General features: G+C 36.2%; 2 protein-coding genes across 2 annotated transcripts in view; both read left to right on the top strand.

Annotated features, from left to right (window-relative positions):
* The first annotated feature begins 728 nt into the window (after positions 1-728).
* Positions 729-7,177, top strand: CLEC1B (C-type lectin domain family 1 member B). Its single transcript, XM_081129155.1, has 6 exons — positions 729-865; positions 1,482-1,580; positions 3,088-3,210; positions 3,386-3,537; positions 3,894-4,000; positions 5,531-7,177. Exons 1-6 carry the CDS (start codon positions 802-804, stop codon positions 5,673-5,675), a joined length of 690 nt encoding a protein of 229 aa, XP_080985281.1. The 5' UTR covers positions 729-801; the 3' UTR covers positions 5,676-7,177.
* Positions 7,178-7,552: 375 nt separating this feature from the next.
* Positions 7,553-17,807, top strand: part of CLEC9A (C-type lectin domain containing 9A) — a 13,279-nt gene continuing 3,024 nt past the window's right edge. Inside the window, exons 1-3 of the mRNA XM_081129154.1 lie at positions 7,553-9,821; positions 11,248-11,328; positions 16,278-16,424. Of these exons, the coding sequence (XP_080985280.1) occupies positions 9,734-9,821; positions 11,248-11,328; positions 16,278-16,424 (316 nt within the window). The 5' untranslated portion in view covers positions 7,553-9,733. The remainder of the gene's footprint in view (positions 9,822-11,247; positions 11,329-16,277; positions 16,425-17,807) is intronic.

Below are 17,807 nucleotides of genomic sequence, written 5' to 3'. Positions count from 1 at the left end.
CGCTCCTCAAGTATAGCACCGCTATACTTGAAATTACATGATTTTCACTGAATTAGGATTTTTCCATTCCTGGAAACTCACTTGAAAGTGCAAACATTACGGAAAGGTAATACAGCAAGTTATAACTCTGCATTATTTCACTTTATTTGATGCCTTCCTTAGATGCCTAAACCTAAGCAATATGAAGTCTGCCTCATGCGGAGTCCTTGAATTTCTGAAGAATTTGATTTGAGAAAGATGCAAGCATTTGGTTGAATTCTAGGTCTTTATTAGGAATGGTCCCTTCTAACATATGGCCATGAGACATCTCATTTAGCCTATATTAGATCAAATGATATTAGCTTTTTCTCTTCACAATGGGATAGACTATATATTTGCTGGTGTTTTACCCCTGTTATCATCAGAAGTTAGATCATTTAAACAATATAATTTGGACTCTGTTAGGGTTAAGATGAAGCATGAACTTTTGTTCTTTGAAAGGATGCACATGATGGAATAGTCCTTTATTTACAGTTGGAGATAAGAGAAAAAGAAACAAATGCTATTATCTACTCCTTTCCACAAGTTATTATTATGTTTGTGTTTTTATGTTCACGGTTCATGTATCTGTAAGCAGCTAGGAAAGGGCTTCCTGGAAGGAAAACAATAGCAAAAACAGAAAAACCCCACATGCCCCAACTCATGGCTCCACCTTAGAGAGAGAGGAGGGCCACAAACTGACAGACACCGAGATAATAAAAGTGGACACTACATTTTGCAGAGTCATTGGACCCCTAGCTCCCTTGCAGTGCAAAGAAAGCCATGCAGGATGAAGATGGATACATCACCTTAAATATTAAAACTCGCAAGCCAGCTCTCAACTCAGGTAAGAATGCCCAGAGCCAGCAATTTGAAAATTAATTATATAAACAGGTCAACTCTAATTTCCTTTTTAAAAACTAATACAGCACGTATAGCTTTATTTTCCTGAATGAGCTTGTTTTTCTATAGCATTTGAATGGTATCTACATAGGCTCAGATAGACTTGTTTAGAATACAAACAAGAAAAGATACAAGCAGGGAACATTACTTTAGGCATATAGAGTTTAATGCCATAGGACTAGAAACCATGGGGGTAAAGGGAAAGAATGTTTGAAAACCCCATTTTTTAAGATGTCAGAAAATGGGAGTGATTCTCTACGTCTTGCTTATTAAAGTCACTGTTTATGGGGATGACCACAAAACAAAACAAAGACAAACACACCAGATCTTGAAGTTAGATTTGGACTCAGAGAGAAGTGCTCTGAGGATGGGAATGGATGTGTGCAGTGGGTGTGGGTTGTGCTTGCTGTTGATGATCACCAGGGGAGCACTGGCATGATCTGCCAATGAAGGCTTTCACATTCCTCAGAAAAATCCTGAGAGGGCAGGGCCAGGAGTGTCGCTGCCCCTTAACTATGCCACGTTGCCTGTTGCCTGACATCTTTATTGTGTGCCCGCAGTGGACCCTCCCTCCTCATCATTGTGGCGTGTGATGGCTTTGATTCTGCTGGTCTTGTGCATTGGGCTGGTTGTTGGGCTCGTGGCTCTGGGGCTTATATGTAAGTATTGACTTGTTGCCTAAGATTACATCTGAGAAAGGCAATACCTAAGGGTCCTGGTGTATGCCACTAAGCTTAATGTCACCATTTGTCTGTTTGTCACTACTCCAATCATCCTACACGTAGCTGCCAAGATATTCCCACTAAAGGGGAACTCTGACCCTTCCCTCCTGATTAAAATCATCTTTTTGGTCTTTTATTAATTAGAAATTATTTTCAGAATTTTAGACAGGTTAAGTTTCTCCTCAGCATATTTCCACACTATCTTTTTAAACTCTTTTTTCCATTACCCCTTATATCTTAAGATCCAGCCAACATGGAGTTTTCTCAGTTTCACAAATAAATCTTGTCCCTCTGCCTGAGATTTCGCTCATTCCATTCCCTCTTCCTCAAATGTCCTCTTATTTTGTTTAATTAATGTATTTATTTCCAAAGAGATCATTTATATTCCACCTAATTTATAAATACTTTTCCCTATAAATCTAAAAGCCCTCCAATGCCATATTATCATCTGTGTAGTTGTTGCTTGTTTGTGTTCCTATTTATTTTTTCATAAGATATTTTAGAATATTTCATTCACCATTTTTTATTTACCTGAATATCCCAGTACTTTCAGCATAAAAAAATCAATATGTTTTTGGTTTTTTTAATTTTATTTTATTGATTTCAGAGAGGAAGGGAGAGGGAGAGAGAGAGTTGAAACATCAGTGATGAGAGAGTCATTGATCAGCCGCCTTCTTACGCCCCCGACTGGGGATCGAGCCCACAACCCGGGCATGTGCCCTGACCGGGAATCGAACCCCAATCTCCTGGATCCTAGGTCGACGCTCAACCACTGAGCCACGCCTGGCTGGGCTCAATATGTATTTTTTAAATAAATGGATATTTTGGTGTTATTTGAAAAACAAAAACAGAGCTTATTCACCTATGTGAAATCCACTTAGAAATCTGTATTTAAAGAAACTTTCTAAGTAACAGCTATAGGAATGCCATTTGATCATGGCATTTTCTTTTTTATCTCCTTCAAATAATTCACTTATTCTTTTGGAAAACCCTCGGTTGTCAGTTTTGCTTAGTTCTTAATTTGTTCTTTATGCCCCCCTTTACCCTGTTCCCCTTTCAGCACCCATTTATTTGTGTGTATCTAGTACAGTGATTTTCAACTGATGTGCTGCAAGACTTTTTAAAACATGCAGTACCTGACTATGTAGTCACGGGCATGGGCCTCTTTTCCCTTAGATTGTCAAATTAAAAAATGAAAACAGCCAACACAATAATAGATGTCCAGTGTGAATGAATCAAAATTATACTCATTTTTTTTTGGTCAGATAGGCTAAAAATATTTTTGTGTGCCTCAGAATTTTAGTAATTAGTTTATGTGTGCCATGGGATGAAAAAGGTTGAAAATTGCTGATCTAGTAACCGCTTCATAGATTGATAATCCTAGTGAAATTAGTTTATTGAAAAGTCTTTGCATTACAAATTATTAACTAATTCTTAATTCTAGCTGTCATGCAGCAAAACTACCTACATATTGAGAATAAAAACCTCTCAGAAACTCTGCAGCAATTATTAGCAAACCAGTTCTGCCAAGATTTAATAAAACCATCAGAACAAAAGGACAGTTTCAGTAAGTATGATTTGGTAACCACATCTCACCTACTCCTGGAGTATTTCTGTGATGGTATCTGTGGGAAATCTTGAGATCTGTGGGAAATCTTGAGCTCTGTGGGAAACACTGAACTTAGAGGAAAAATAAGTCCTATTTCAAATAAAAGGATTCCTATGCTTGATTTCTCCTTAAGGCCATAAGAGCAACCAATGTGACAAAAACTGGAGATATTTTGAAGGAAATTGCTATGGATTCTTCAGGCACAACTTGACCTGGGAGGAGAGCAAGCAGTACTGCATCAAAGTGAATGCCACTCTCCTGAGGATTGCCAGCCAGAACGTTCTGGTAAGGAGATTCCCACGTCAAATACTTCGAAATCATAAGGAGAAAAATCTGAAGTGAAACATTTGACTTAAAAAAAACCCAAAAAACCTTTTCTCATGGCTTCCACTTTGTGCTAACCTGAGAACCTTAATAAGCTCAGTAAAAAATTACAGTATTTACTGAGTACTTTTTATTGTAAAACAAGTGAACTTGGTATAATTCTAAATATAAAATATAATTAATTGATATTAACATAGACATATAATCTAACTTTTTTTTGTTTTTCGGTCCAGGGTGTTATAATGAAGCTTTGTCATTATGTCTTTAAAGAGCTGTGTGCATGTATTCTGACCATTACTTTTATCGTGTTTGCCCAGGAGTACATCAAATCCAGGACTGGGTTAATTCGTTGGGTTGGCTTGTCCCGCCAGAATTCCAATAAAGTCTGGAAGTGGGAAGATGGCTCAGTTCCCTCCAAAAATATGTAAGTCACTGGACACTCAGAATACAAGGCACAACTAGCAACTTTTATTCCTGAGATGCTCTAGCCTCTTGAGTGCACGTTACTTAAAAGTTGGGAGGTAGCTCTAGACCCCGCTGTGGGTTATGTGAGTAGAAGCTGAGTAAAGTACACCCTCGTCCTAACAAGAGAACACTGGTAGTAAGACAGTTCTACTTTTCATATACTCCCGTTCCTCTGATCTTTCTCTAAACCACAACCCACCCCTATTCCCAGTATTCTTTTGCATTCATGTCTACTGACCACTTTACTATTGGAACATTTTATGTCTTTTTTTTTTTTTTTTTTAGCTTAATCTAATTCTTTTCAACAGATTTTTAGAACAAAATTATCCTTATTATTTTACGGTTGAAAGTTATTCACAGATTCTTTTGACTTTTTTGTAGCATTTACCTACTCTTCCATCCTAGGGGCCTCCAAGAATCAGGCATATCATCATTCACAAGGTGGTTCTGATGCCCATGTCATAAGGCTCTGTCTTTTTGCAAATAGTCCAGGCAAAGGAGCCAATTACGTTGGGTTATTTAATGCGGCTTTCCAATCTTCAGTCTCAACACCTTTTGTTCATCCTGTATATCAAAACCACAATGTCTCTCCTGCTAAAAGTTAAATTCATTAACCAAAATTTGTGCAATCTGATTATTACTTAATTTATTTACAAATATTTATTAAGTATTTACTACGAGTAGGAGACAAGGATACTTCAACTATAAGAGAGCCTTTTCATAGACCTCGGGCTTTATCTCCTACCACTTGCTGCCTCATTCACAGTATTGCAGGGAAACTGGTATTTCCTCTGTTCTTTCAACAAATCAGTATCCCCCAAAAATGATGCAGGTTTCCCAGTAGAAAGGACTTTGTCTTTCTTAACCACTCTGTCATCGCCACAGAAAACAACTTTGGCACATAGTAGACATCCCATAGATATCTGGTAAATAAATTAACAAATATACATTTTTGCCCTCTTTTCATAAGCAGTGTAGCAGAGAATATAAGTTAACAGGCAACTCAATGTAGTGTGCTGCCTTATATCTGCTACCTTATAACGCAAGCCTTTATTTAATCAATTTATTTTTCCATGAGCTCATTTCCATCCTATGCAGCTACTTGCCCTACGTGGCTCTTCTATCTCCTCTCTGCTCATCTAAATCCTACCCTTCCTTCGAGACAAAACAAAGGCATTATCTTCTATAGAAAGATAAAGTCTTTCCAAGCACTTAAGATTCCCATGCATCTCTTCCTCCAGACTACTTTTGTACCTACTGTTCACTTGCTGCTTAATCTTATCCTATTTTAAATAATTATTGACCTATTCAGATGTGCATACTTTATACTCCCGAGCAGGTTGGCAGTCTCTCAGTGATCTGAATGTTGTTTTCAACTTTCTATTCCCCATAATTTTGTCTCCACTTGATGTAACAAAATTGTTCACAGAATTTGATTGATGATTGTTTGGCTTTCAAAAGAACTCATGTCTACCTTTTTCATTCACAGGTTTGATCTTTCTGAAAATACAAGAGAAAATATGAATTGTGCTTATTTCCTTAATGGGAAAATTCACCCTACCTTCTGTAAGAACAAACATTATTTAATGTGTGAGAAAAAGGCAGGCATGGCAAAGGTGGACAATGTACTCTAATACGAAAAGATTGGCAGGTGTCACAGACAAATGCTTGATTATATAATAAAAGATCTGGATGAAAGAATCAGTAGCCATAAAATTGCTTATTTTTCCCTTTATTCCCCTTGGAGTCATCTTTATGTTATGTTTCCTACGAACACCTCTTATACATATGCCCTCTTTATATATCCCTTTATACTAAGGGATAACTTAGTTCTTTCTCTGTACATCCAGAAGCTGGTCTGTGAGTTAATCATTTGTTTCCCAATTGTTCTTTTTCTATTAATTTTCTTTCTCCTTGTCTCCCATTCCTAATGATCTCAACATCGTATGACTCACTGCACCTTCAGGCATGAACACATACATTCTAAATTGGAACAAGAAAGGTTAGCTCTTAGTTGACTGAAGCTGTACAAAATATCTAAGTTTGAAAACTGTATATTATATCTAACTTTGAAAGATAGCATAAGGTTGTGGAAAGAATATGAATCTTAGAATCAGTAAAATAACTTAGATGGTGTGATCACTTATCCAAAGTACAACCATGGGCCAGTCATGTAGTCTCTTTAACTTCCATTTTCTCATATTTAAAATAGGATAATACTTAGCTTATATACCTCACAGCTTCTATGCCCAGCACCAAGCACAGTTTCTGCCTCACAAGAAACAGAAAAACATATTGACTTCTCATTGTGTGAAATAGTTCATTACAAAGCACCACAATCAGTAAAGCGCTATACAATATAATTTCTATTCTAAACCTACCTCCTATAAAACTCAACAGCAGTAATTTTCTGTGTAAAGACAGAAAATAAAGTTCATAAGAAACCTGATGGGGTTTAAAAATGAGTAAATGCCTCTTAACAAGGCCAAAGGCTGGGAGACAGACCAGCAAGTAAAAATACTTTATCTGGTTCTTTTCCTGACAGTTCTGTGCTTGGTGTTTTTGCTGAGTAACTCATGAAATATTTATAAACATGTGGAGAGGCACCCTTTAACAGGATAACAGGCAAAAAACGCATTTCCTTGCCACAGCTTCCCTGAAGGTATTTTCTCTTCTTACATTAGTGGCAATAAAATTATAAACATGATACTCAAACATCTCAACTGAGATGCTTGTGAAAACACTAGATGTTCAAATGCAAATAGTCATCGTGCTCCGTTGAAAGGCTGAGGAGACAGTCCTGTGTTTTTAATAAGCTCCCCTACTTGATTCTAATACAAGTAGAATAGATTTCAAGAAATATTACTTTAGAACTTAGTCTCTATGTGGCTTTTGGTAAGTTACTTAGTCTCTTTCAAAGTCAGTTTTTTGGTCTATAAAATAAGTTTAATATTATTACCTTACTCATAAGGTAATTGTGAGGATTATTAATATAATTATATGAAGCATTGAGTAGAGTACCAAGCATGTAATGAACATTCAATAAATATGTATTACTTTTTTAGCTTTGGGTACTAACATTTAAAGACATTTAATCTTGTTTTATACTATCAATAAATAAGCAGAGTTGTTTTGTTTGTTTGTTTGTTTGTTTGTTTTTTATGGGGGAATAGCAGAAATACTTCAGATTCTGCTTCCACTTTAAATGTGTTGAGATCTTGGCATTTGGGGATTAGTATCATTATTTTTCTATTTTAACTTTCTCTGTTTAGAGAAACCAAATAGGAACTAATAATTCCAAAACCATTTAAAAATGAATCATCTCAAAAGTAAAAATAAAAATGAGTCATCTCTGGACTTTAATGTTTTATCTCCCCCAAGTGAAAAAAAACATGTATTATACATCACTATGGCACAATAAAATTTCAAAGAATAAAAATACAATTATGAATATAACCCATCAAACTGTACTTACAAAGATTCTTTTTTCTTTTCTTTCTGTTTTGGTGCTCATATCAAAAGCATTTTGTACAGTAAATCAGAATAGCACAAATTTTAATTGCACAGGTACTGCGATCAGACCACATGGTTTTAAATACTAACTCTTCCACTTACTACATACGTAAACTTCGGTAAATAACTTGACTTCTCTGTGCCTCAATTTACAATTAAGTTACGGTACACTCACAGTAATACCTAGGTCATAGAGCTGTTGTGATCATCCAAGCCCTTCAAAACAGTACTTGGGATATAATGAGTAACTAGTAAGAGGTAGTATGATTAAAAACATCACAGAGAATATGATACGACAGGAGAAAAAAACAAAGCAAAAAATAAATGAACAAACAGAAAACACAGCAAATGTAATACAAGTAATATATCGGTCTCCTATTAGGAGAGCCCAGTGGTTTCCCAAAGAAATGTCTTAGAGAATATACTGTACTTAGCAAAGCTAGAGCTTTCTGAGCCTGATATTCAGCGATGATACAATTTGAGAGAATCAGGAAATTAACGGCAATGCCTTGAACAGTGTTCTTGACATTAGTCTTAACATGCGTTTGGTATGCTTATGGTTTCTTTCTTTTTTCTCCTGAAGATAGAAATCATTTCATTGATTCAGTCATGTTACTCTTCTGATCAGAATCTCAGGTCACAAGAAAATCATATAAAGTACTTGGAGAATTTTCTGGATATTCTTCGTTGGCCTCTTGAGACCTTCTCTGTGCCTTGGGAGGCAGATCTCAAATGCGCAGCAGCATCTCTGCAGGCTTGGCCTCCGACTTCCAGTTCATTCAGCTACAGGGAGGCGCTGGCCGTGACCAGAGGGTAACAGGAGTGGTCAGGGTGTTTGTTCCCCCGGTTCTCCCCCTACCATGCCTTGGCTTGACAAATGCTGCTGTTCTCTATCTTAGGCCATGGCCCCCGTCTGGTCACAAAGTTCCATTAAACACCCTTCCCTTGACCCTTCAGACATAAGGGCAGTGACAGCTCCCCAAAGCATATATCACCTCCCTATTTTGCTTCCTTCAGTCCTTCCCAAAACTTTATAAACAGCATCTTTACGAGCTGCCCTTAGGTTACCCTGGAGTGCCATCTGTTTCCTTCTGTTGCAGAGGTCAGCGATCGATCCAGTGAAACAGTAAAACGAAAGAGAATGTTGCAACGTTGCAGACTGATGGGGTTTGCAGACTGGAAATTACTGAGAAGTGACCTTTAGCCGTAAGGACAAGAGACCGATGATAATTAAAGTATCAAATTTCTCAGAACCAGTGCAATAGTCACAGGACGTGGCAGAAATGGCCATCTACCTACTAAATAATTCATGCTTCCCTTCTGGAGTGAAGTCATCACAGAAAATTTGGTAGCCAGGCAAAAGTTACATTTATCAGGCCCAACCTTTAGATCCATGCATGGGCGTTACCTTAGTGCATGTGCAGGGGATACCTTACTTCTAGCTTTCAAGAAGCAGATGTGGATTTTCTCTTTTCCTTTCCAATGGCTAGAAGTAGAGGACTTTTATGTCTCACAGAGAGAAGGCGCCTGGATTCCATTCGGATGAAAACTACCCGCTAACCAGGATTACTGGAGCTAGACTATTATGTGAGCAAGAAATAAACTTTTATTGTGTTAAACAACTGATATTTTGAGATTGGCTTGTCACAGCAACTGCATTAGCCTAACTAATACAGTGTGTAAATTTATTTTAGGGATGCAATCCCTTCCTCTTTCTTACTTAAGGATACCCAGTGATCAGCAACTCCTTACACTCCGGGTTGCCCAACGTGAGCTACCTTTGTGTCTTTGCTATCTCGGCCATTCCCGTGCTTTGTGTCCTATAACAAATATAAGCGTATTTTTTTGTACCTCTTCCATTTTAACAGTAATCCAGTGCTATTACTGTCAACATCTGCTACATCTTAGAAACCAGACCAGTAACGTGTCCTATCATCAGCCACTTGAGTCCAGTTCCTTTCTCATTTCCTTCTTTAGCAAGTTGTGTTTTGGCTTCAACTTCATAAACTTCTACTTTCTGGATGAAGAGGCATTTAGTCTATTCCCTAAACCCTAACAAATTTTCCCACTGGTGTATAAAAATAGACAATTTCAGTTCTTCCATCAGATTGCTCCTGACTACAAAAGGGGTTATTAGTGTGGGCTCCGCACGGCCGCCTCGCGGGCCAGAGCGCGGGCCATGCAGGGCGAGGAGATCTACACCTCCCTGCGGTGGGACACGCCGGGCCCGCACCCCCAGAAGCAGCTGCCCCCCGCCACGCGCTCAGGTAACCGTTCTCATCGCTTGGCCCAAGGCTTCGCAGTTTATGTCCGTCTCCTGTACTATATTGCACCCAGGTGATTTTTCTAATGATAATGTGGCGGGTACACTAACATGATAAAATAAAGGTAGGAGTAAGGAAAGATGAAAAGAAAAAGAGCAATGAACTTGATAAATGTGTAGCGCTCTCTCTCTCTTTCCCTCTCTCTCTGGAAAAAAAGAATTCCTGGATTTGGAAAGTAAGTGAAAGAAAATTATATTTTTTTATTATTTCAGTTTCTGCATAAAAGACTCCTTCACAAATTGATAAATATCAAAGAAAGAAAGAAAAACAGACGTCGAAACAGTGGCAAAATCTCATCAGCCTGGAGCTGTCCGCTATAATAATCAGTTCTGTCTTTATTAAGTTTAATATTTGTATTAGTTTCCTATTGTTGAGATGACAAATTACCACAGACTCGGGGGCTTAGTACAACAATTTATTACCTTCCAGGTCCAGAGACCAGGAGTCTGAACCGGGCCTCAGCGGGCTGCATCCCCTCGAGCGGCGTCGGGGAGGGTCCATTCCCTGTGTCTTTCCCATTTTCCAGAGCTGCAGTTTTTGTTTTCCGTGGCTCGTGGCTTCGCCCTCGATCTCCAGGGCCAGCAGCACCCTGCCTGCTTCCATCATCACGCTGCACTCTGACCTCTGACCCCTGCCCTCACTTAGAAGGGCCCGGAGCGCGGGCAGGATACTCTCCCCATCCTAAACCCTGAACTCAATTACACCTTCCCAGCCTCTTTTGCCACATGAGGTGACATTTACAGGTTCCAGGGATTAAGATATGGGAATCTTGGGCAGGTACATTTTTCAGGTTACCATGTTATCCACACATAAATTGTATCTATTTTTCTCTGGTTAGTGTGAGAATACAACCAGTTACGCAATCTTCATTGTTCTTTCCTGAGCAGTTGCAAAATTACCTGGAAAAAGAAAACGTTCCTCACCCAAAACTATATGTTTGAAAAGAAGTGTCTTTGAACCAATCACGCTCAAGAGACACTGCAAAGAGATGAGGAAATGTAACGTAGTATTTTGCTTTCAAAAATCAAACAGTATTTTGTTTCCCCATTTGCCACGATCTCTGAAATATTTGGGAAAGAATACATATAACTCGTACATAGTAAGGCTGTGGCATCATCGTATAAGCGTAAGAGAAGTATGTCATTAAACCTGTTCAATTTGACATTTTTGCAATCAAATGTATTCCAAGTTATAACTTGCATTTCAAAGAGTGAGCTCTCTTTTGACTGTTACTATTACATGGAGTCAACAATTCTGTGGTTGAAAGGCCCAAGGTTAATTCCTTCTTTCACTCAGTCTGGTCTTATCCTGGCCTCTTCCTTTCACCTACTTTTTCTAACTCAATTTTATGTCCCTATTTCTTGTTTAGGAACACAATGTGTCGTGATCGTGATACTATGTGTTTTCTGCGTGGGCTCATTAACAGCTTCCATTTTCTTTGGTATTAAGTGTAAGTACAAAAAGATAGCTTAAAAAAATCTGTGTGTATTATGTATGACATGTCATTATACATGCAATTATGTATGTTTATCATAATAAATAAAACTTCATAATTTATAAATGGATAAATAAATCAATTACAAACATAAATGTCAAAAATAATAGCTTCCTGATATAATTTATGGAACATTGATTTGATATAACACTCTAAGCACTTAGATGCTGTTATAACTTTTAATATTCAATTGCATGGTGTTTAACTCACATCTAATGCTATAAGTCTCTTTGGGAAAAATAATGTAAATAATTGCTTATGATTGAATTTGTGAATCGTGTTAGCATGTTAAAGCACACTGTGAAAAATTTCAGTAAATGCCCTACCTTTTCTAATATGCATTTATTCTAAACTTTACTTGTGCAGATTATTTTAATAAGTGTTTTCACTTTATATTAGACAAGTTACAATTTAATGTTTAACGCAAGCCTGAAAACTTTATTTGGGCCATATTTAATCACATTTATTTATTCCCTTTAGTCTAAATTTGAGATGTTTCCAAATTTGTGATTTTCTTATGAAATGTAATAGTTACAGAGCTGCAAGTTCCAGAAAAATGACTAAGAATTGTTATCACTCATGCTAACAAAGAAATATGCTGAGAAAGAGATGAAGGTTATTGTTGAGATAATTTTTCTTTCTTGCATGTTTGGCAAATCATTTCTCTATCTAGGAGGCATTAGCTGGTGACAAAGAATTGTAAGTTCTGAAATGAGGAAGAGAAAGGTTCAGATTTGCTTCCACAAAGTACAGGAGACTTGACCTTGTCCATGGGAGCTATGAATTCATTTTCCTGCTGGTTCTGAGAAGGGTGCTTTAATAATTAGTAGGAGCTCAAAAAGCAATTGTTACCTTGCCTATCTCAAATAAAATTTCACAGCCTAGCATAAATGTTAGAACTTCCAGAATGTTTTTCTTATTTTACCCTATTTTCCCTGTGTGCTTTATCAAATATATATATATATTTTATTTTTTAAAGAAACTCACATTTAAATATCTTTATCAAAAAGATGTACCAGAAGCAGATTTGCAAGTTGAAAGACAACTAACAGATAAGCCAATTAACATATAATAATCTAGTCTCTTCTGGAAAAAAAGGAATATGGCCAAGTTTTATTCTAACTATAAGAATCCATATTTTTTTAAAAATAGTCCATATTTGACTGACATTGCAAATATCAAAAGATGTGGTTTAAGCATCAGTTCTATATAATAAATGTCAATGGTGTTTATAAACTACTTGGGGTGAGAAGATGAAAGAAACTACAAAGAACACTTTCAATTTAAAAAAAAGATTAAATGAAGATGCAACATTTTCAAGCAATATTGTCAAGTCAACAGGCTATAGAATTTATTTTTTTATATAAAAATAAATTTATCATCTCCAATCAGCAATTATTATTAGCCAAAAACCATATAACACATACTAAAGATTCTAATAAAACATATTGCACACTTCCCATGTTCTCAAAAAACTTGCTGTCCTGTGGATGCTTAATTCTTTCTTCTTTGCGTAGTTCATGAAATCTGTTTAGTTAACCAAGACAATCATGTTCCGAACAAATGCTGGGTTATCTTAAATAGCATTCATTGATTTTGATTCAGAAATCCCACTTTTGGAAATTTTTCTGTACATAAACCTGCATGTGTAGCAATAGGGAGGGGCAAAAGATTGGACAAAACTCAAATGCTCTCATTAAGGGGCCACTTAAATGCATGATATGTACACACTGTGGACACCACCGAGCAAGGAGGAGGCGGCAGAGGAGGAAGGGAGAGGTACATTTCAAGGGAAGCAGAAGCAATTTCTTGCTTCCATCTTACTATTTTGATTTTTCTGTTTTCTTCACCATCTTACTCATGTCAATTGACTTATTAATTTAAAAAACTCTGTTGTGCACATTGTCTAAGAAATCAGATTTTTTAATTTGTTTTTACTATTCTTTTTCATTTTCCTGATTCATCAATTAGGTAGAACATGTAACATCTTATAACAAGTACTTTTATTTTCCTTCTTAAAAATATGTTGGATAAGTATGTTCCATAATTGATTAAAAGCATTAAGCCACCAGCTCAAGAAATTCTATAAAAACCAAACATGATTAAGAAAATCAATATCCATGTTTAGATAAATATTTAATAAAATAGGAATAGATAGATACTTTATAACCTGATTTTTAAAAAGGACTGGCTTAATAAGCTAGCCAGAATTGTAAGAAGATAACAACCAAAAATTAATATAAAAGTAATGTGAAGATAAGAGAAGGGATGGCCCTATCGGATATCCCAATAAATTTAAAACCTAAAATAACTAAGGCTATGTGGTGCTGATATATGAAAAAATAAGTAGGTGAATTGAATATACTTTAAAAAATGTAACTACTGTATAACCAAGTACTTCACTGGAAATTTACAGTAAGTTAAAGATGGCAAATAAAGAGTATGGGGAGGAAAAATTCAATAAATATTATGAGACAGGTATGTAGCCATCAGTGGAGGAGGAAATACCAAAGTCATATCTTACAATTTACAACAACAAGAATTCCAGCAACATCAAAAAGTAAATGTAAAATATATACATATAAATGTTTAATCTCAGGCATAAAACTTTTACTAAAAATGACCTAATAATATCTGATCAATGTGGGGTAAACTTCCACAAGCAAAGGCAAAAGACAAACTGGAAAAATGTCACTGTATCACACAAAATGCTAACTTTTCCAAAATGTGAGTACACTAACAGAATCACACAGGATTGGTTGCTACAGAAGACTTGTAGGGCAGTGAGCCCCGAAGTCAGAGTGCTTATAGGTCTACAGTTTATTACAAGAGGCAAAATAAGCCGGGCAGAGAAAGACAAATATCACATGATCTCACTTATAAGTGGAATCTAAAGAACATAACAAACAGATGAACAAAATAGATTCTGGGACACAGAAGCATGGAACAGATTGAGGGTGGGTGGGGAGAGATCAGCCTAAGAACTTATCTGCATATGTGCACAACCCATGGACACAGACCACAGTGTGGGGAAGGCCTGGGGCGGGGAGTGGATGCGGGTTAGAAAAGATCAGTGGGGAAAAAAGGGGACATCTGTAATACTTTCAACAATAAAAGGTAATTTTTTAAAAAATTAAAAAGAAAAAGCAAGGATAATATATAGTTTAACGAAGCATTAAAGTAAGGATATGTGTTACAGTAAGAGATCTGGGGAGGCCAGGGGCAGACAGGCATCCTTTTCTCCCCTTGTAATGTCCTTTCGGAACACAATTTCTCTCTTGAATCAGGAACCAAAGACACGTACACAGAACATCTTGTTACCAGGGAGCCCCAAACGGAATCTTGCTGGGAATTTTTATATTTTGCTGATCACACAGTCATATTCCTGCAAGGTAACCAGCCTCAACAGTAGAGACTTCTCAGGGTCTCCTTGTAACCAGGGGTGAATCATCAATCATAAATCATCAAGAAACAATGCTGACAAGCTAGTATAACCTGGTCAAAAAAAATTCTCAGGCTGATGACTGCAAAGCTACAAAACTAGCATGTTTGATGCCTTGTCCAGGGATCGGCTCCATGCAGGAACTTTAGAAGCACTGCTCAGGCTGATTCCAGGCCTGCTACAATTAGCTCTCATTGCACAATAAAGACCTCATAAAAACAAAAGGAAAAGACTAGAAACCCAGTGAAAAAACCTGCAAAGGATATAATTATACTCTTCATAAAAAATGATATACAACTGACTTTTATTCACATGTAGACAAAAAGTTTCAACATCAAACAAAAGAGAAATGCAAATTCCAATGATACTGAGATACCATTTCATCAGCATAAATGGAGGATAATTTGGAAGTATCTTATGTGGTTTAAATAAATGCACATAAACTGACCTAGCAACTTACTTTAAAAATATACTTACACATGTGAGAAATTATGTATGACTAAGGTTCTTTATTACAGTATTCATCAGCCTAAAAGTCAATAGAAAATTACTAAAATAAATCATGATACATTCATACATGATATATCCATAAAATAGAATCCTATACAGTTATAATGAAATAGTGAGAAAGCTCTTTATGTACTGATATAAAATTATGTCCAAAATATACTTTAAGTAATAAAAGGTGGAAAACATGTAAACAGGTTGCTACCACTTGTGTAAAGGTATGAAAGGGCAGTTTATGTTCATTTGCATTTGCTGGTAAAATTCAAAATACCTCTAGGAGAGTAAGAAAGAAATTGGTAAGCCTGGTTGTTTTGGAGGAACAGAGCTGGGTGAATAAGAAGACAGGTTAGGCAAAGAGTCTTTTTGCTGTGTATCCATTTTAGTTTTTTATTCTCAAACAACATAAATTGTTTTTGTTTTCAATAAGTATTAATTTTATTTTTTTTTAACATATTGAATACTTTTTTTTCTTCTTTCTTTTTTTCTTTTTTTTTTTTAATATATCTTTATTGACTTCAGAGAGAGGAAAGGAGAGGGAGAGAGAGAGATAGAAACATCAATGATGAGAGAGTCATTGATCAAGCCCACAACCCAGGCATGTGCCCTGACCGGGAATCGAACCCTGATCGCCTGGATCCCAGGTCGACGCTCAACCGCTGAGCCACGCCTGGCCGGGCAGTATTAATTTTATTAACAAAACCTTTCCCCACATTTTCTTTAGATATATACTTTTAAAAAATTTTATTTTTCAATTACAGTTTAAGTTCAATATTATTTTGTATTAGTTTCAAGTGTACAGCATAGCATAGTAGATAATTCTTGAACAATGTAAATTTTAAACAAAAACTTAAAATAATGCAAATTAAAATCACAAAAATCATCAGTAATTGGTAGTTGTCTTTAGCCTGTTATAACTGATCAGGAATTTATTAGAAATGATTGTTATTGTTTGAAGTCTTTCAGGTGTCTGCTATTGCAAAGAAGCAGCAGGAAAAACTCATGCAACAGGACAGAGCACTGTTGAACTTCACACAGCAGAACGCAAAACTTGACCTCCAGATAAAACAGTGCCAAACCCAGAGGCAAAACTCTTTCAGATCAGGTAACTGATATAAAAATGTTTCACTTTGCAGACACAAATGTATGAACCAAATCCCCCCCAAAAAAAGTGACACTCATTTTATTCTCTGCAAAATTGCAGTCATCATTTTATAATAGAAGAGACATAATTTTGATTCACTCTCCAGTTCAATCTTATTTATGTATTTCAACAGCATGTAGAAAATACAGAGGTTCCAAGAGATGTACATAAAGACGACATTCACTCAAATGTTGAAGTGGAATGTGTGAAATTAGTAGGTCAGATGTTTTATCCAGTCAAATTTTTTAGTGTATCTTTAATTGTAGCTCCAAACTCCTCAATATACTTAGTTTAGATATTGCTTCAGATTCAAATTTAGATAACTTTCAGTAAAAAAATCATTTTGAAAATTAGAGTATTTACCATAGAATTATAACAATGCAGGATTCAGCTCTTTTCAAAAAATTCTATGAAGTTATTTCAGTTATATCTTTTACACCCCTTACAAGCATTTTAAATCTAAAACAGTCCATTTCTACCTGTTGTATAGTTTGTACAGTATTCTATGATTACTTAACATTTAATACTACTTATAATTTAGAGAATTAATTTCCCCGTAGTGGATACCATTCAAGTAATCACCAATGAGAGAGGTAAAAATCCTACCATAACTCCTTCTGATTGAATTTTGGTCAAGTGAATGTTTAAAGAATCACTGTGTGCCCAACAATGTTTTTAAATATAGTAGGCTGTTGCAAGCATGACTTAGGCCCACCTCTGAGCCATGGACCTTGAGTTGAAGACAATACCCATTTGGAGAATGACAAATCAGCATGTTCTCCAACCCTTCAATTGCCATTGTCAACACTATTTGTGCTATAACTTTAGCAATAATCAAGATCCTGATGAATATGGATTCCAAACAAAGGCTATTGAAGAGCCTTAAATAGCTCAGCATCTGGGCCATGGAGACTGGTAATGAACTATTTGTCACTTTCTCTAGAAACTTGAGTTCTGTAAGTTTCAGTGTCTTTTCCTCTATAAAACTGTGCCAGAAACACTTGGTCAAAATCTTGCAGTTTTATTCTGTTTTACACATGAGCATCCTTCTTTTGTGAATACATTCTTTCTTAAGGCAAACTCTGTAGAACTGGTTAAACATTGTAGCTCACTTCTTCCTTATAGCAAAGTCTTAAATTAAGTATCTTGGTCACTTCTGTGTTTTTGTTCAAGTTTCTTCACCTACATATTTTCAAATTATTCCTTAAGGTACATTGTTTATTCTCTCCACTATACATGAAACATTTTCATGTTTAACTCTCAGATTTTAAGCCTCAACTTGAGGATTATTACTCAGCTTGCTTAATGGTCCAGGGCATTTCCAACTAGACTGGGCCAATAAGA

The sequence above is a fragment of the Miniopterus schreibersii genome (genome assembly GCF_964146895.1).
Source record: "Miniopterus schreibersii genome assembly, chromosome: 2".
Taxonomy (NCBI): domain Eukaryota; kingdom Metazoa; phylum Chordata; class Mammalia; order Chiroptera; family Miniopteridae; genus Miniopterus; species Miniopterus schreibersii.
The sequence above is the reverse complement of the archived record's forward strand: the minus strand, read 5'-3'. Positions and strand labels throughout refer to the sequence as shown.